Below are 19,022 nucleotides of genomic sequence, written 5' to 3' on the forward strand. Positions count from 1 at the left end.
ATAATAATAATCTGGGTTCTGAATTAGATGGATAGACAGATTAAAGATAAATAAAATTTAAGGGGGTTTTTTTTAGAGGTGAGGTGTTGAAGTGAAGTAAAGTCGTGGTTTGGATAAAGTAATCCATCCTTCTACCAAATATAGCAAATTGACTACAAAGTAAGCGGTAGGTAGTTTGGCTGGTCAACCTGTTTGATAAGGAGTTGTATGTATGTGTGTTTGTTTGTGAAAGGTGATGTGAAATCTATCATAACTTTAGAGTTGAGATTTAGATAAATAAAAAGTGTACACTTTGACTACTATTAACGACAAATGATTGTCCATAGCATGTTTAAGATGATGATGATGATGTGATGAGTAGGAAGGTGATGGTGAACCTGGGTGTGGGTGTGAGTGTTTCGTTTTTGTTTGTTTTTTTTTGGAGGGTTAAAATAGGATTTGGATTTGTTATTATAAAAGTTATTTGTGATCAAATTCAAAGGTTTTTTTTAGGTGGAGGTTAATACTTTATGAAGTTAACATTTACATAAACGGGAATTTTAATGAGGGAACAAAAATAACTTTAAGTTTTTTAAATGAATCTTGCAAATATTTAAAGATTAAAAACACATAAGATTAAGTTAATTAATTATAAAAATAAAATTATATGAATGATATGAAGTATTGATCTGTCAAAAAAAGATTATCAAATCAAAGGTTTTTTTATATCTTTGTTGGTTTCTTTCTTTATAAATAACTTTTAAGTCAAACAAACGTTTTACTTTAACTAAAATTAATCCTTCTCGACTAAAACAAACTCTTTAATTATAGATCTGATTTTGTTTTAAGGCATCATTGATAAGAATAAGATAAAAAAGGATAAAGATAGATAGATTAGAAAGTGTAGTTACCTTTTAATTAATAGATAGCTATGAATATTATTACTAATACTATAAAAAAGATTGGATTGTATGTGTGATTTGTTTTAAATATAATAAAAACTTCAAAACTACGAATAAAAGTGGATAATTATCTATCTAATAATATTTAATAGATAAAAGAGTTATTATTATTATGTTGAACTAAATATTTACTGTTTTTTTTTTTTTTGTTAAAAGAGAGAATTTGAAAAGTTGATTGATTTCCTTTTTGTTTGTAATTATGATTATTATTACTTTTAATTTATTATAAAGAAGAGGGTTTGAAGGATGTTTGATACCAATTGGTTCAAAAAAAAACTTATTAAAAGAAAAGTTACAAAGTAATTTCAAAAAAAAAAAAAAAAAAAACAAAAATGTTTAAATTTAAAAAACAAATGAGGTAATTTCGCAAAGATACGAGAAATTATTTTAACAAAAAATTTGAGTTTTTGTAAATCACTCTGGTTAGATTTTTTCAAAAAATTGAATTTTTGTGTTTTTATTGTTGTTTTCATTGATCAATAGAATAAAAAGGTTCAACCCCTTTTATTGACAACCACTTATATTGTTTTATTTCTTGAGACATTCATCTCCAGGGAAGATCTTCCTTCCGAAATCAGTGGAATGTTCCGGTGTTTGGTAGTTTTGGTGACCAAAAATCAAATAGATTTTTAAAAAAATAATTAGATATTTTATTTTACTTTTAGATTTTAATAATAATCTTCTTTTAAAAGAAAGGTTTACAAAAACAAAAAAAAACAACAAAATAATACACTTCAAACACACACAAACACACCCACAACCAGTACTATAGTTGTTGGTTGTTGTAAAAACTGCTCCGATCATCTGTGAAATCAATGTACTTATATGGTAATTTATTTTTATATAAGAATAGAACTGTTAAAACAAAAACAAAAAGAAAGAGGGTGGTTTGCTTTAATTGAAATTGTTATGTTATTTTTCAACTGACTATTTGTAAAAACGATAAGTTGGTTAAGTCTTTGGAATGTTGTTGTTGGACCACTATTAAACTTGAAATAGAAACTTTGATCAAGATCAATCTAACTAATTTAATGTATTATATTAACAACTAAAAAGGATGTTGAGAAAAAAAAAAAACAGTTTAAATTGTAATTATAATTTATTTTTAACATTCTATAGATTCTTATGTCAAATAAGAATAATAACATAAGAACCTTCCTCTTGTTGTTTATGTTGAAAACAATGAAAGTTATATGATTTTATTGATAAACCTATCGAAGCTAATTAAAACCTATTTTGTTAACTAACTGATGATGATGCTGCTGGAATTCCAATGTTTCTGTTGCGCATGTTTGTTGGCAAGGGAAATAGGTACACTGTATATATATTCCACCTATCGCATCACGAACAAAAAATGTTGTTGTACCGGTTATAATACTATTCGAATCCTATCCAACAAACTTTTAAAATTTAGCTTCGCAAGCGAGATAACGATCACGAAATCAAAATGAATTTTATTTAAGTTTTTTCGAAATTTTTAAATAAATCAGAAGAAGAAGAAGAAGATGATTGTTGGCTAGCTTTTCTTATTTCAAGATCTCTTAGGATGAATCTTGATCCTTGAAGTCCAACAATGATACTTGGGATGTTGGTGTTACCCGATGGCGATATCGGTATGACCGATGCATCGACGACACGTATGTTGGCCGATCCTTTCAGTCGCAGCTGTCCAGTGGTGGGAAAGCTGCTATCATAGTACGGTCCCATTCTCAATGATCCATGTGGATGATAGGCAGTCAAAATATTATCTCGCACCTGCTGTTCTAGTACCTTTGAGTCTCGTTCACCAAGGTTGATACCTCCAAGCCGGATTCCATGCTCTGCGACAATACCCAGCTCAACCAGGTTCTTCTCAATGGCGCGACACGACTCTATTGCATCCATGATGTATTCCATCTCGATGGGGTTACTAATGTGATCGATTCTGAGCAGTGGTTTCTCGTGGAATTCGAAATTCGGTCGAAGTTTCTCAATGGCAATGAATCCTGATGAAGTAGGCGCAACAAACTCTAGCGAGTAGAGAAAAGCTGGATTGATCGGTATGTTCAAGTAGCTGATACTGTTTATCCATTTTATCTTTCGCTCTCTACTTTTTGGCCCGAAAATTCGATAGCCATTGTAGGGTGCTGCGTCGGGTCGGAGTATGCGGTCGGTTGTCTTGGCCGTCACCACCTTGGACATGATCACCAACGAAGTGTGGTCGACCAGGTTTCTTCCGACCCAAGGCGAGTTGATGACAGGCGTTATTCCCAGGCTAGCGAGATGAAAGGGATCGCCCACCCCACTGAACTGCAACAACAGCGGCGAATCATAGGCGCCAGCCGACAGCACAAGTTCATTGCCAATCTCAACGTAGATATACTCGTCATTCGATAGATCCTTTAAATAGACACCGATTGCCCGAACAGGACTGACCGATGTATCGAAATGTATTCTCATTGCTTTGTGTTTAACGAAAATCGACAGGTTCTCACGAGTTCTACTGATTGTATCGACGTATTGTGAGAACGATGTAGCACGGTGATACAGTCCATCTTCATCTTGCTTCTGAGTAGCACTCGAGAGGAAGAATCCATAGGACGATCCTTCGAATGCACTCTCCAGATACTCGAATCCCAGTGGCAGAATCGCCTGTTTCAACTCACGATTGAATGCATCCTCCTCTTTATTCCTTCTTATGGGGACGTGTTTAAAGAAATCCGGCAAGTGAATCGGATAGATCGTGCCGTTCCAAGACCATTCCGGCTCGCCTGTTATCCGTGCCCAATTGTCATAGTCATAGGAATTGCCGACACTTGCCACCATTCCATTGATAGAGTTACAACCTCCAACAACCTTGCCTCTAAGCGATCGAATATATCTATTTCCAGTGGCATTGTAAAGCGCATTCTCATAGTACTTTGTGATTTCATAATCCGGATCAATATAATTTAGACCATATTTAACATTATCCATCACTTTATAAATATTTGTAGAGTATCCACCTATTAATAATAATAAAAAAGATGTTATTGAATTGATTAATAAACACTTGATATCGTCAATAATAGAGTTTGATTTAACTATACCTTCTTCTACTAATAAAACACTATTGGTTGGATCTTTTGATAGTTTATTAGCAACTACACTACCTGCAGATCCAGCACCAATAATTACGAAATCAAATTTATATCGTCTTGTTATTTTAATGTTTCTATAAAATTCATCTACACTTCCTAAACATATAGATAATGAAATTGATATTATTAAAATAGTTTTAAATATTTTAATCATCCTTTAATTTCTATAGAATAGAATAATTAATGATTATAAACAAAAATGATGGATGATGATTAAAAATAATATTACTTAGTATCATAGCATAGTATACCAACTTACATCTCACATTATTATTAATTGGAATAGGGGTTCAAGACAAATTGTTATCTTAATTTGCAATAAAATCAAATATACATTTAAAGTTGTGATTATTTAAACATAATAAGAGAATTCCTACCCTTTTGTACACATCAAAGTGGGGATTCGTGGTGATCGTGAACTCCATTTTTTTTTTCATTTTTTAATATGAGACATTTCATGTGTTAAAAAAAAAAAAAACTCATTAAAAATTAATAAAGGTCATTTTTTTTTTCAAAAATTTATGTTAATTATACAATATTCCACCATTAGTATGCCTATTTTTTTTCAATAAATTAATATTCATTCATCCATCATTTATTATGTACCAAATGATTTTTTTTTTTTTTTTTTTTCAAAAACAATTATTAATATATATAATTATTATTTTTTTCAATAAATTAATATTCATTCATCCAGTGTGAAATATACCATTTTTCATTAAAGGTTATAGCTACATAATCAACGAACAAACTAATACCCATTCAATCAAATAACAAGAAATAAAATTGGTAACCATAAACCAAACATTTTTTTATTTTATTTTATTTTATTTTATTTTATTTTATTTTATTTTTATTTTTATATAAGATATTTTTTAGATAGAGTGACTGATTTACCATCGTCGCTGATCGAAGATGCCATGTTAGACACTTGAAATTTAGCACTAAAATAAACTGCACCAGTAACTAAATTGATTTGAAATGATGCATTTACAAACTCGCTTACTAATAAAGGAGTTTGACCTATTGGACTTAGTATTCTCTTACTCCATTTGTTGGACTCCAGATCTGGGAAGCCAGTTTTGGTATTATACTTGAGAATTAGATGTTTGTGATACAATTTAATGATAGGATCAAACAGTCTAAAGTTGATATACGCGGACTTGGGGATGATTGGGTTGATGGCTCTATTTTTCTGTTCCTTGAAGAACAGAACCAAAAGCTCTGGCTGATACACATGTCCGATGTTATATTTTGATATGGCTTTTTCATGTAGTCCTGGTTTGGCATACAAAAGTCTTTTTATTTCCATCTGTGAGTAGGTTAAAAATCGCATAAGATTGTCGGTCTGGGATAGATTGTGAATGCTGACAATTCTTTGCACTTGGTATGAATTGTTTGGATTGTGAATATCCATGACCTCTGCTCCTTTCAAATCCTTGACCTCGGTTGGCTTCATCAAAGGGAAAATAAGAGTTTCACCCCTGTCAATATATTTTTTGCCAGGACCAAATGCGTCGACAAGTTCAATGTCCAATGGTTCCTTTGTTTTTGGATCTAAAAAGAGGGCTTCGTCATCCAACTTGTACTCGATTTTTGAATTATACAAAGGTACCCAGTCGTTGCTGTTGAAAAGCAATTTAGGGATGTCACATTCATCTAGAGTAGATGTGGCATCTGGTGAAGACACTGCAGGGACAGTTGGTACGGCATCTGGTGAAGATACTGCAGAGACAGTTGGTGCGGCATCTGGTGCTTCAGTTTGAGATCTTCTAGAGGAACACGCCCGTGTAGATCCCTTGTTTCTGTTGCTTCTATCCTTAGTTGGCACACAGAGTATCTTTGCAGCTTTGGATTTAGGTAAGTAGCTCTGGTTTTGGTGCGTATATGACGAGGTATCCTAGCAGCGGTAGGCTTATCACATAGACATAAACACTTTGGTGAAGATTTGATAACTCTTTTTCCTGTATTCTATTTTCTATGTTAGCAAAAATAGTGGTGTCAGATAAAAAATATTTTTTGACTAACCATTTCAACTGATATCTATTTAGTGTGAGTGTGGGTGTGGTGGGTAGAAATTCTCTCATTATGATATTTAAATGTGTGTATATGAAAACAATAGGTTTTGGTCAATTTATTTCTGTGTCAACTTTTTACAACAACAAATAATAAATAATGATTGATTAATTACTAACAATGAAAACAATCGAAATGTCTTTTTCATTTAATTTGATTATTATATCATTATAATTATTAATTAGTGAATATTAATTTAAATAGATCTATATGTGTGTTATCAAAATTTTAAAAAAGCAATGAATGAAAATTCAATTTATTTTTCAAATCTCATGAGATTTTTTTTTTTTTTGCATTATTCAAATTTATATTGAATTAGTTTGTTATTGTTGATTGAGTTTTTTTTTAAGATAGAGAGTTTGTTTTACAATTAATATAGATAGATATATAAATAAATAATGGAAGCTAAACAATTTCAAAGTTTATTAGGATTTCTATTAAAGAGAGAATATGAAAAAGATGAATCTTTGTCATCGTTGAGCAGTTTGCAAGAGATGATATTTTCAGGTTCAGATCTGACAGAAGAATGTTTGCTATCTAACCCACACAATATATACTTACATTGTATAACATTAAAATAATAATACTTATTAATTATTAAATTTGTTTTTCTGTGTGTATTTTTAAAAACAGTTATTCTATCAACATATAATAAATGTATAAATATTATCGAAAGAGCATCATATTCAGATGTAGATTTAACAGCTTTTGAATCTTTAATTAAAGACGTAAGAATAAAAAAAAAAAAGAAAACAATATATTATAAACATTGAAATATTAATATTAATTCATTGCAATAACAACACCAACACATTGCTAACAACAACAACAATATAGAATGACTTTACACAACAACAACAAGAAGGTTTAACCAAATTTTGGAAAACAAATAAGAAGAAAGTAAGTACTTAAGAGTTTAAGTTTAAGTTTACTTTATTAATGAATGAATGAATGAATGTTTGTTTGTTTTATTAAATTAACTAATTATTATTATTATTATTATTACTTATAGATTCACGATATTGTAAATAGAAGAACTAGATTTAATAATTCATTGGATAAAATGAGTTGGAGATTGGACCTAAAGACAAAATCAAAGGATGTAGAGGAAATGAATGAACCAACAGCTATTGTAGAACTAGATCTAACAAAGAACTTAAGATCTTCGACAGAGAAGAAACAACAACAACAAAAGATTAGATTTGAAATGGATAGAAATCAACTTCAAGATACACTCGAACAAATCAACATCATTCAAAAGCATCTACAAAATACCTCTTCCTAAATATATATATCGATCATTCATTATAATACATACTCTAAATAATAATTTAGATAACATAAACTATAACTATATTATATTATTCAAAAATAAACATGTACTACATACTGGACTACTCGACTTACTTATTTAAATACATAAAAATAAACTTATTATAGTTTTGTTTTATAATATTGAAAACAAACAAACAAACAAATGAATGAATGAATGAATGAATGAATGTGTTAATACAAATAATGTGATAATTATAATTTATTTATTAAAAGATTAATTAATGGAAATGGTGATTATATTTACTATCGACCCTCTGAACAAGTTAATAGAAGAGTGAGTATTAAACATAACACCGAATATTTAAATCAATCGTTTTAAAACTATTGGTTTGTTGTTTGTTGATGCAAAAAAAGGTGTGTAGGGGAAAAAAAAGAAAAAAAGAAAAAAAAGTAAGTGAAGTGAGAAGATGAATAAAGTTTGTTAGTTGAAGTTGTTGTTGTTGTTGTTGATTAGTGGTGATTGAACCATTCATTTTTGCTCGAGCATTTAGAGCTTTGAGAAGAAGTTGGGACCGTGTCTGGCAACCAAGAAAGCCGATGAAGCGGCAAGCGATGCAACAGCCATCCAATCGTAGTTACCAAAGTCATTGAAACCGGCTGGTTTGTAGCCGAGCTTCTCTACGCACATCTTTTGGATGGTGTCGAGATGCTCGAGTGTCTTTTTGGCGTTTGGATCGCTGGCTGGCACCTTTAGGACCATCTCATTGGCAAACTTGTAGAACAACTCGTAGGTACCGGTGATACCCTTGTTCTGAATGGTATCGACAATCAACGCTCTCTGTCCCTTTCTGATCTTGACGACACCGGTGAAGACACCGTGATTATTATAGCAGGCACTGAGTGTTCCAATAGCCATAACCTGTGGAATCGCACAGAATCCAATCACCTTTGGATTTCTCAATCTCGACATATAATCAAGACTGACGATCGCATGTGAAAGTGCATTGGTAATCAAATCATTCAAACAATTCAATGCCTACAATTGTTAAATAAACAAACAAACAAACAAACAAACAAACAAACAAACAAACAAACAAACAAACATATTAGTTAGTTTTCTACATCTTACTATTACTATCATTGTAACTATTAACATTAAGCTTACGGATTGAGCATGTTGAATATTCTTAAAGTTATCTAGCTTGGCGGTGTATTTCGACCAGATTTCACGTGGCCAAAAGATTCTAGACTCGTTGATGTCCTCCAAGTAGTCACGAATGATGTTTGTCTTTTGGAGGAAGAGACCCATGTCGTTCGACTCTTTATCGGCGTTGGCAAACCATTCACTCTCAAGACCAGAGGCAGCAAAGATCTTGCTCAAACCAATACCGACGAGACCTGCAACATAGTGGCAGTACAAGTCCCACTCTGGAAGTGTAACAACTTCCTTTTGTAGGAATTCCGACATACCGTGTGCCATTCTCTTTGTAATATCATGAATAATTGGACAGAATCTATAAATATTTATATTGTATTGTAAAATAATTAAAATATAAGTATATATATATATATATAATGATAATCTTGTTTTAATTCTAATTTAAATATATATATATACATACCTATCACCCAAACTTAAGTAGACATCAACAACTTTATCAAAGTTTTCAACCAACATCTTTTCGTCATTGTTCATACCATCTTTAATAAATAACAATCGGTTAGTTAATTACTTGTATTGGTTTTGGCATTTATATGATTAGGATTAAGAAATACATACAACCAAATACTTTGAAACCTGGTTGGTAAAGACCCTCTGCAAACTTGGTGAGTACTGGTAACTTTGTTTCAAGTGAGACAGTGGTGTCATCTTCAACGGTATCCAAACCTCTAAGAACTAAATAGAATACACAAATCTTTAAAATAAAATAAAAATAAAAAATATATATTTTTGTTAATATTTATATACATATATCTCTACAAATAATAATGATGTGGTGTGGTTTGTCGAAATTATAATCATTTTTAAGTAAAAATATGTGTGTTATGATGTTTTACTGTGATCAATCTATCTATCTATCTATCTTTTAATTTCTGTATTTGTATCTTTAAAGTTTATGATTTTTAAGAAAAGGTTGTTGTTTTTGTTTTTGTTTTTTTTGATTTGTATATTTGATATAATAAGATAATGATTGGTGTGTGATGACGATGATGATTATGATGATTTGATATCATAATATTGTTTGTTTGTTTGTTTGGTTGGTTGTTTGATTATTTATTTATTACATACAGCATCTTTAAGGTGTGGGTCAAGTTCATTGATTACGAATGCAAAACTTCTACTGGTTTTATTTAAGAGTTCGTAACACCATTGTTTATTCTCGAGATCTTCTTTGATGACATTCTTTGGTTTGAACTTTTCGGTGTAACCGATCTTCAACAATGAGTACAACTCATCTGGTCTTGACAATGTTTTTACATATTGCATCTTTTATTACTACAAACTGATATTTATTTATGTTATAAATAAATTACAAATAAAAATAAAAAAAGTACTATAAATAAAATCAAGAGAATATTAAAAAAATAAAAAACAAAAGATGATGAACGTTCATCATTGTGATCTGGAAGTGGTGGTCCAGGCACAAAAAGGGTTTTTTCGGCAGTTTTTTTTGTTTTTTTCGAAAATATTTTTCACTAAAATTCATCATAAAACCACTTTCATAGACATAATGATTTGATCGGTGTGCACCTGATAATTAATTCATTCTAACTATTTAATTAATTTTGTGTTTATGTTGTTGGCTTTGTGGCATTGATATTTAAAACAAAAAAATAAAAAACAAATCACTTAAAACCAATTAATTATTATGTTGATTCAATTACAAAATATGATCTAAAAGATTGTTTGTTTTATTGGCATCAACTTTAGTTTAGATAAGTTAACAGTTAAAGTATCCACCGTATTGGCAAGTACCACATGTGTATGGTGTTGGAGAGGTAATTGGGATTTGACATGCTGCGTCTCCAAAAACTTGAATAGTAATGGTTGGATTGGCATTTTCATCGACATAGACATAGAATGGATCGGTTATTGTGCCACATGGATCGGAGAATGCTGTGCATTGAGATGTTTGAATATTGACACAGTTTAAGGGGGAGCTGCTATCACATTCGTTTAATGAGTTACAGTATTGACAGTACTCTATTGTTTGTGCGGTTGCAATGCATACGATTAGAGAAACTATTAATAATATATTTACTGATTTCATTTTATTTGTTGGGGATTATTTGTTCTTTTTGTTTGTATTTATGATAATTTTTTTTTTTTAAAAAATTATTGAAGTTATATGATAAAAAAACAATTCAATAAAATAATATTATTGGTATCTTGTTTTCCTGTAACCCTCACCAAAAATAACCTTGTTTTTGAGAACAAAAAACAAAAACTTCAACCCTTCTCTGAACTGATCAATACCCGATTCTTTGAATTTCGATCACAAAGGGGTTTTAAAAAAAATGGTTGTCAGTGATCTTCTTGACTTCACTATTGCATTTCAGAATAAGAATATTAAAAATTGATTCACTTCAAAAGGAATGATTCGGAACTCAATAAATGACAAACAAGTGAGCGATAAAAGTTTTGGACCATATATGATGATATTGTGATGAATCGAGTTGGTTATTTTATTGACTTTTATAATCGCATTGCAACTTGAATAATTATTTGTGTTTACATCTTTGAAAATCTATTATTTTCATATTGAGTGCTTATTAAATGAGTTAGTACTTTTATTTAATATCTAGATTCAAACTATTATATTGATAAATTGGTGGCAATAAAAACAAAAAAGTGTAAAATAAAAGTAAATATCTAGATTTTTTTTTTAAAAATACTTTCCATTTTTAAACAAAGCTAGCTATTTCTTGTAAAAATTTTTCCAAAACAATATCGATAGACACAATATTTATTTATTCTATTTCAAAGAGATACGAGTAATGAATAAAGATTTATTTTCATCAGTTTTCAATAACAAAGTATTGAATAACTTGATATTCAAATTTGTATATTCACATGTATCAGAAGAATGTAAATATAGATGGCGAGAGCTACTTTGTACTCCAATGGTAATGGCATCACACGGTTATTTGGAACTTCTGAAGGTGTACTTCAAGAATCCAGAACATTTAGAATATCAAATGGAGGAAGCATTACTTTTTTCACCATACTCTGGTGATTTAGAGACTGTCGAATACCTCTCTAATCTTGTTGGAGAGAGAGAGGGCTTGGAAGTGGGCAATGTTTTTGATTCTGCTGCAGGAGCTGGTCATCTGCACATCATAAAGTGGCTCGCTGTCAATAGACCTCAGGACAGAGCTGGTAACAAAATGTACGCTGAAGCAGTACGACACAATCATATTCATATTCTCGAGTTTCTAAAGTCGGAAGATAAAGAAAAACATTGTTTTAGGAAGGCAGGAATTCAAGATGATGAAGATGAATATGATGAAAGTGAAAATGAACTAGATGATGAAGACGACGATGACGAAGAAGATTATTCACAAAGATTATTCGATATTGCTGCTGATGCCGGTCATCTAAATGTTCTGAAATGGATGCAAAACTATCATATTGGTGAATGCTCAAGCAAAGCAATGGATAATGCTGCTTCAAATAAATTCTTTGAAATTGTTGTATGGTTGCATATGAATCGAACTGAAGGTTGTACAACTAGAGCAATGATGCAAGCAGCAACAAATGGTGATTTGGCATTGGTGCAATGGTTCCATAATAATCGAACTGAAGGTTGTGGCAATGCTATGGATTTCGCGGCTGAAAAAGGACACATTGAAGTTGTTAAATGGTTGCACTCCAATCGAACTGAAGGTTGTACAAACTTTGCAATGGACCTAAGTGCAAAAGGAGGACACATCGATCTCGTCAAATGGCTCCATTCAAATCGAACTGAAGGTTGCTCCTGGAGGGCAATGGAATACGCCGCTAGAAATGGACACTTGGAGATTGTGAAATTCTTACATATCAATCGAACGGAAGGTACTTCAGATGTGTTACTGCTCGATAAAGTAGCAATTAATGGACATCTCAACGTCATTAAATGGTTCCATGAGAATCGAACTGAAGGTTGTTCAAGCGCCGCAATGGATAATGCAGCCATTCAAAACCACTTGGAACTTGTGAAATGGTTGCATGAAAATAGAACGGAAGGTTGTTCCACTAGAGCTATGGATTCCTCGGCAAATATGGGTAGTATCAGGATGGTAAGATGGCTTCATGAAAATAGAAGTGAAGGATGTACCAAGAAAGCAATCGATAAGATTGGAGTGCGGCCTTCACTCACTGGTCTTCTGGTCATATGTGACTCCTCGCAGGAACAAGCTGACAACATGCTGGAGGTGGTAAAGTTCCTTCTTAAAAATAGAAAAGAAGGATGCTCGAAATTGGCGATGGACAGTGCTGTTAAATTCGGATTATTAGATGTGGTCAAGTACCTCCATGAAAACAGAAAAGATGGTTGCACATCCAATGCATTTAATTTAGCAACACAGCAAGGTAACCTCGAATTACTAAAATGGCTAAACACAAACCAATCCGAGCACTGTACTTCAGATCTTTTTGATTTGTTATTAGAGACCGCAAAGGAATGTAGTGGTACTCCAGAGATGATCAATTGGATTATAAAAAATAGACCTGCAGAGATAAAAAAAACAAAAAGAAAACCAGCAGCCAAAGTACAAAGCAAAAAACAAAAAATTTCCAAATAAACCATATATCCATGAAAAGATAAATTAAAGACCATGAAATAATATATATTTTTTGTATTTCATATATCAATTTTAACTCGTTCCTTTTTTTCATTTTTATTTGTAAAGAATTGGTAAAAAACAGTGTTTGATCTTTTTTTTGATTAACAATTTATACATTTTATTAAATTCCTATTTGAAATATAAAGAGATATGGATAAATGGATAAAAATTATTATAAAATCATATTCTTCTCCAGAAACTTTGGAAAGACTTCCAAGAATAAATAATAAAATGAACTTAGTAAAAGAATCAAAAAAATGAATAAGTGTGGCTAATGAGCCCAAATTCTTTCTTTTTCCTCCACCAATCAAAATGTGTTTAAATTATATTTATATAAGAATTTATATATATATAATAAAATAATAAATAAATTATTAAATAAATACAAAAAAATCCCAACTTATTCGAAAAATCGAAATTAAAAAAATGAAAAAAATTGATACAAAATACTGAAAATTTGAGAGAAACATGGTTTGATACCAACTACGAACCGACATTGCGGTTTAGTGCTTTTACTATCATATTAGGTATTCAAAACTTTTTTTTTATTTTGAAATAATGTTTTTTAAATAGAACAATCTTAGTCTTTTAAATAGTTTTGCGTACACGGTTTTTCAACCTCCCTCGTTTATTTTTCCAAAAAAACAGAGGTAAATTTGAATATGTGACTTCAATCCACCATACTATCTAATATAGATTCATTTGAGAGATTAAATTGACTCTTTAAATTGGATCTGACAATATATTTGTTTTAAAACCGAATTCTATTTTTTATTTTTTTTTTGATTCTGTAATAACATGACATTCCTCTATCTACATACTGATACGAAGAATTCTGTGATTTCGATATCATAATGTATTAAACTTCCATTTCCAAGAGTCTCCTGGTTGAGTAATTAAAAAATAAATAAATTAAATTTAAAATTAAATTAGTTTTCAAAATAATAAAATGATTTCTTAATATAATATTTACAATATTTTTCATACTATTTTAATTCGTTTTCTTTATTTTCAATAAAAATCTTAAATAACCTAATTTATTATTAATATATCTATATCTATATTTCAAATTTTAAGAACATGTACAACAAAAATTATTTATTTGTTTTTTTTATTGTTATATTATTAACCATCACAAGTACTTCTCTATATTTATCTAATAATAATTCCAATATAAATTTAATAAATGGTATAGATAAGATTAGGAGTGAACAAGTTTCATTGAAACATACTGTCAATGTCTTGACCAAACACATAAAAGATATTAAAGATACCAACACTCAAATTAATATTGGTTCGACAACTACTTTAAGTGATTCTTTTGTCCAAGTGATGAAGGATAAATTGTATAATCAAGAATATACCGAGGAACAAAGTGCAGAAGTAGGATCTCTTCTTTTAAATTCTGTTCTATTCCAAGATGGTCAATGTGATTCATACAAGGTACTCGGAGGTGGTTCTGACAACGGTGTTCCAGGTGAAGGATCGTGGAAGATTTGCCAAGATTCTGACAAGTGGCATGTCAACCGATCAAATCAATGTCAAGTATTCTCATTTGGAATTGCAAATGATTTTACTTTTGATGATGAATTGACAAAGCTTGGCTGTAAAGTTGGTAAGTTTTTTATTCTATATTTCTATTCTAATGGATTACTAATTTGTTAATTTATATTTGTTTTTAATAATTTAATATATAATATTTATTATTTGTAAAAATTTTTTTTTTATTTTAAAATATCAGAAAGTTTTGATCCTTCAATGTCGATGGAGAGTCAAAAGAGAAGTGATTTAAATAATTTTTGGAAAATAGGTATTGCTGATAAAGATACTAATGATTTTGAAGGAAAGGAGTACGGGGGAAGCAGAAAGCAAGTCTGGGAAGTATACACTTTAGAAACTCTCATGAAGAGATTCAAAGTTGAATATTTGGACTTTTTAAAGATGGATATCGAAGGAAATGAGTGGCCAATTCTCAAACAATGGATCGAAAGTGGAATTCTTAAGAAAATAAAGATGCTCACCTTCGAAGTTCATTTTTGGTCTTCAACTCATGATATACATACTCATTTGGAGTGGGCCAAAATAATCATTGCTCTAAGAGAACAAGGCTTCAAACTATTTGGAACAAGAGAGAATCCAATGAGCACAGATGAAGACCTCGGATTCTTAAAAAAAAGTAGTTGTTGTTATGATTTATACTGGTATAACTCTAATATATAAAAAATAATAAATTCCTTTCAGGATTCAAATAAATATTATACTATCTATATTTTTTTTTTTTTTGGAAACTATTCTATAATTATTATTATTTATATTATTAAAATAAAACAAAATATCAAACCTCGTTTGATTTTAAAAATTACATAAATATAGAATTTTTATAGTAGATTAAGAATATTTAAAAATATCTTTTTTTTATATTATTGTTGAATCAGGAACTACCTCGCCCACTATCTTTTTTGCCGATAAATGTGAACTTTAAAATAATCTAAAAAATTTAATCGAAGTGTTTCACTACAAACCTAAAACTGTAAGTTTGTGACTTTAAAAGACTTTTTATTTTCATATTTTCGTGACGGATAATTATAATAAAATAATAATGACAAAAGAAAATCAAAAAAGTAATGGTAACATTCAAAATTTACCATTGTATTTATTAAATAAGATCTTTAGTTATTTGACAGTAAAAGATTGTCTTTGCTTTCTATATATCAATCGTAGTTTAAATCAAAAACTAAATGAAAGTATAGAGTTTTGGAGAAATATCTATTCGAAATACTCTCGTGTCGATCTCCTGCTAAAGAATATCGATCAAATCAAATTGAATGACGATAGCAATGAATCTATCATTCATTATATTAAAAGACAAATCTACAATCAAAGAATTCTAACTTTGAATCTAATTAAAAATTCAAATCGTAGATTGAATATATCTATACCTATTGTATGTATTAAATACATAATTGATCAAAAAAAAAAAAGGATATACATTATTAACTTTATAATAATTATTATTATCATTATTTTAATATAAATAGAATCATAATTGTCAATTACAACATTAAGTTGGTTGCCTAATGAAGAGTATCTATGTATTGGTGGTCAATTCGCACAATATCAACACGATACTATTAAACAACATTATACCTTAAGTTATTATTCAACTTTATCTATTACAGATACCAATTGTAATATATTAGATAGTATACCTACTGTTAATACATCAAATAATAATCTTTTAAATAATACTGTAAGAATATATATTGATAGATTCTTGATTGATTCAATATTAATATGAAACAAAATAGGGTGTTTATAGTTTATCAGTTGCCTCTAATCATAGATTTGTACATTCGACATTCAATAACAATGTTTATGTTGGTCAGATATCGAATGACTATCATTTAGATGACGGGAATAGTCTTTATCAGTTAAAGTTGAAACCATTTATCAACAACAATAATAATAACAATGATATTAAAACAACAGTTAAAATAACGAATGATGGTAGATCTGTTGTTATTGGTTCACAAGATGGATCTCTTAGAATCTATGATATTGAAACAAATGCAATACTGTGGGAACAATATCAACCGTTGATGCCAATCAATGATATTACGGTAATAGATGATCAACAACAATCTAATACATTATTTGCAAGTGGTTATATTATTAATAATGGTAATAATAATAATATTAATGTTAATAATACAGGATTCATAAGATCTTGGGATATAAGATCAAATGATAACAATAATAATAATAATAATAATAATAATAATAATAATAAGAAAACAAGAATAACAATTAATGAAATGATTGAAGTTGGTGGTATATCACTTAATTCAAGCAATAGTTGTTTGGGATATGTAATGAGAACTGGTATCGCTAGAATATTCGATTTAAGAACCAATAGTATCAGAAGTACATACGCACCAAACTCAACGAAATACATCAACTACGCAAAGAAACTATCATCAAAGAATATGACAATAGAAGCTGTTTGTTGGATGCCTACAGATACCTCCAATGACTATATTTGCTCTACCAATGGAAATAACATCAATATTTGGAATACAAACAACTCTAATAATAATAATAACAACAACAACAATACAACAACAACATCATCATTGTTAACAACATTGGTAACAAACAAACCAACAACTACCAAGAGAACAATATCAATTTCATCTACTGGAATGTGGTTAGCATGTAACACAGGTAAACTATTCTCCACCAAAGATATCTATGATATCAGTAAGTAAGTAAAATAAATATAAAAGAAGATTATTGTGCTTCTAGTTTTATTCATCAATAGATTCACTACTATTATTATTATTATTATCTTTACTATTATTATTATTACTGTTAGTTAGATATTGTTTCTTTATCTTTTCTTTTGCAATCCATTTATGTTTGAATGATTTGATTTCATCTTTGATCATCACTTCTTGAGTTTCACCTGGTTTCAAGGTGGTAGGCAATGTGTACGGACCGAATTGCGTACGAATGATTCTGAGTACTTTGACATTGAAGTGTTCGAATATCTTACGAATCTCGCGGTTCTTGCCTTCGGAGAGTGTACAGATCACCCAGGTGTTCGACTCGGTTTCACGCTCCACCTGTAGTTTGACCGGTGCATACTTGATGCCGTCGATAACGATGCCCTTGGACAACGCCAGCTTCATACTCGGTGTGATCTTACCGAATATCCTAACGCGATAGGTCTTCTCGAATCCACTCTCCGGTAGCTCCAGGTAGCGCGCCAGCTCACCGTCGTTCGTCAGCAGAATCAGTCCCTCCGAGTAGTAATCGAGTCGACCCACCGATATCAAATGTTGTTTGTTGAGTATCTTCTTGAGAATCGGTATCAGAGTGTCGCGCTCCGGATCCTCCGCGTTGGTGACCAACACTTTTTTCAGCTTGTTGTGCATCCATATCTTTGGCACCGATTCTCGTAGCGCTTTGCCATCGACCCGAATATCACAAGATTCCGTCACCATCAGACCATCTTTCAATGCAACCACCTTTCCATTGACAGTAACTCTTCCTTCCTCTATCAATTTCTCTGCATTTCTCCTAGAAGTAACACCTGCTCTTGATAATCTTTTTTGTAATCTTTCACTTTTTTTCAACAACAAATAAAAATTGATTGTTAGAATATTAACCTAACAATCCTTATCTATATCCATTTGAAATAATAATACAATACGTTTTATTTAAAATATCATCTACTTTATTGATTTTTGATGATTCTATATTAATATTATTATTACTATTACTATTATTACTATTATTATTTGTATTATTTATAATATTTGATCTACCAATGTAATCATTTTCATCTTGTGTTTCAATATCATCATTGTTTCTAAATTTAATATCTTGTTGTTTTTTGTTTCTATTGATTTTATCTTGTTTTGCTAATGATGGATTATCTATTTTCTTATTGTTTCCATAACTAGATGTCGTACTATACCAATTATAAAAACAATTACTACTACTACTACTATTATTACTATTAAATAAATATTGTATTCTATTTATACTATTATTATTATTATTTGAAACTATGGTTGTTGTATTTATTTTTGTTGATAATGAAATTAATCTACCCAACATCATCGTCATTGATGTTGAATATTGTAGTCTAATCATCAGTCGTTTTAACAAGTAAATAGACAAATGTCTGATTGATGGTAATTGATTTATTCTCCTGCAAAACGAATAAATTTTTTAATAATAAAACGAAAAAAAAAAAAACAAAAAAGTTTTTTAAAGA

The 19,022-nt window shown here is 30.1% G+C and overlaps 10 protein-coding genes across 10 annotated transcripts; 4 read left to right on the forward strand and 6 right to left on the reverse strand.

Annotated features, from left to right (window-relative positions):
- Positions 1-772: 772 nt before the first annotated feature.
- Positions 773-2,231, reverse strand: PPL_06353 (uncharacterized protein; the record flags this gene model as incomplete). The annotated part of the gene is made up of 5 exons (XM_020577212.1): positions 773-812; positions 891-929; positions 982-1,012; positions 1,870-1,960; positions 2,190-2,231. The coding sequence occupies 5 exons, from the start codon at positions 2,229-2,231 to the stop codon at positions 773-775; spliced, it is 243 nt and encodes an 80-aa protein (XP_020432886.1).
- Positions 2,232-2,399: 168 nt separating this feature from the next.
- Positions 2,400-6,284, reverse strand: PPL_06354 (uncharacterized protein; the record flags this gene model as incomplete). Its single annotated transcript, XM_020577213.1, has 7 exons — positions 2,400-2,994; positions 3,304-3,498; positions 3,550-4,156; positions 4,958-5,061; positions 5,353-5,908; positions 5,983-6,031; positions 6,252-6,284. The coding sequence occupies 7 exons, from the start codon at positions 6,282-6,284 to the stop codon at positions 2,400-2,402; spliced, it is 2,139 nt and encodes a 712-aa protein (XP_020432887.1).
- A 250-nt stretch (positions 6,285-6,534) lies between these two features.
- commd1 (COMM domain-containing protein 1) lies at positions 6,535-7,790 on the forward strand (the record flags this gene model as incomplete). The annotated part of the gene is made up of 5 exons (XM_020577214.1): positions 6,535-6,664; positions 6,770-6,864; positions 6,974-7,036; positions 7,149-7,396; positions 7,685-7,790. 5 exons carry the CDS (start codon positions 6,535-6,537, stop codon positions 7,788-7,790), a joined length of 642 nt encoding a protein of 213 aa, XP_020432888.1.
- Positions 7,791-7,958: 168 nt separating this feature from the next.
- fdfT (farnesyl-diphosphate farnesyltransferase) lies at positions 7,959-9,899 on the reverse strand (the record flags this gene model as incomplete). The annotated part of the gene is made up of 5 exons (XM_020577215.1): positions 7,959-8,447; positions 8,541-8,925; positions 9,034-9,112; positions 9,192-9,327; positions 9,702-9,899. 5 exons carry the CDS (start codon positions 9,897-9,899, stop codon positions 7,959-7,961), a joined length of 1,287 nt encoding a protein of 428 aa, XP_020432889.1.
- Positions 9,900-10,170: 271 nt separating this feature from the next.
- On the reverse strand, positions 10,171-11,315 carry PPL_06357 (uncharacterized protein; the record flags this gene model as incomplete). The annotated part of the gene is made up of 3 exons (XM_020577216.1): positions 10,171-10,184; positions 10,389-10,655; positions 11,309-11,315. 3 exons carry the CDS (start codon positions 11,313-11,315, stop codon positions 10,171-10,173), a joined length of 288 nt encoding a protein of 95 aa, XP_020432890.1.
- Positions 11,316-11,410: 95 nt separating this feature from the next.
- On the forward strand, positions 11,411-13,195 carry PPL_06358 (uncharacterized protein; the record flags this gene model as incomplete). The annotated part of the gene is made up of 1 exon (XM_020577217.1): positions 11,411-13,195. The coding sequence occupies one exon, from the start codon at positions 11,411-11,413 to the stop codon at positions 13,193-13,195; it is 1,785 nt and encodes a 594-aa protein (XP_020432891.1).
- A 192-nt stretch (positions 13,196-13,387) lies between these two features.
- Positions 13,388-15,457, forward strand: PPL_06359 (FkbM family methyltransferase; the record flags this gene model as incomplete). Its single annotated transcript, XM_020577218.1, has 4 exons — positions 13,388-13,477; positions 13,834-13,887; positions 14,315-14,852; positions 14,979-15,457. The coding sequence occupies 4 exons, from the start codon at positions 13,388-13,390 to the stop codon at positions 15,455-15,457; spliced, it is 1,161 nt and encodes a 386-aa protein (XP_020432892.1).
- A 379-nt stretch (positions 15,458-15,836) lies between these two features.
- Positions 15,837-17,616, forward strand: PPL_06360 (uncharacterized protein; the record flags this gene model as incomplete). The annotated part of the gene is made up of 4 exons (XM_020577219.1): positions 15,837-16,181; positions 16,323-16,487; positions 16,546-17,501; positions 17,613-17,616. 4 exons carry the CDS (start codon positions 15,837-15,839, stop codon positions 17,614-17,616), a joined length of 1,470 nt encoding a protein of 489 aa, XP_020432893.1.
- A 394-nt stretch (positions 17,617-18,010) lies between these two features.
- Positions 18,011-18,178, reverse strand: PPL_06361 (uncharacterized protein; the record flags this gene model as incomplete). Its single annotated transcript, XM_020577220.1, has 1 exon — positions 18,011-18,178. One exon carries the CDS (start codon positions 18,176-18,178, stop codon positions 18,011-18,013), a length of 168 nt encoding a protein of 55 aa, XP_020432894.1.
- A 240-nt stretch (positions 18,179-18,418) lies between these two features.
- PPL_06362 (uncharacterized protein) lies at positions 18,419-18,871 on the reverse strand (the record flags this gene model as incomplete). Its single annotated transcript, XM_020577221.1, has 1 exon — positions 18,419-18,871. One exon carries the CDS (start codon positions 18,869-18,871, stop codon positions 18,419-18,421), a length of 453 nt encoding a protein of 150 aa, XP_020432895.1.
- Positions 18,872-19,022: the final 151 nt, after the last annotated feature.

Source organism: Heterostelium album (genome assembly GCF_000004825.1).
Source record: "Heterostelium album PN500 unplaced genomic scaffold PPL_contig15, whole genome shotgun sequence".
NCBI classification, from domain to species: domain Eukaryota; phylum Evosea; class Eumycetozoa; order Acytosteliales; family Acytosteliaceae; genus Heterostelium; species Heterostelium album.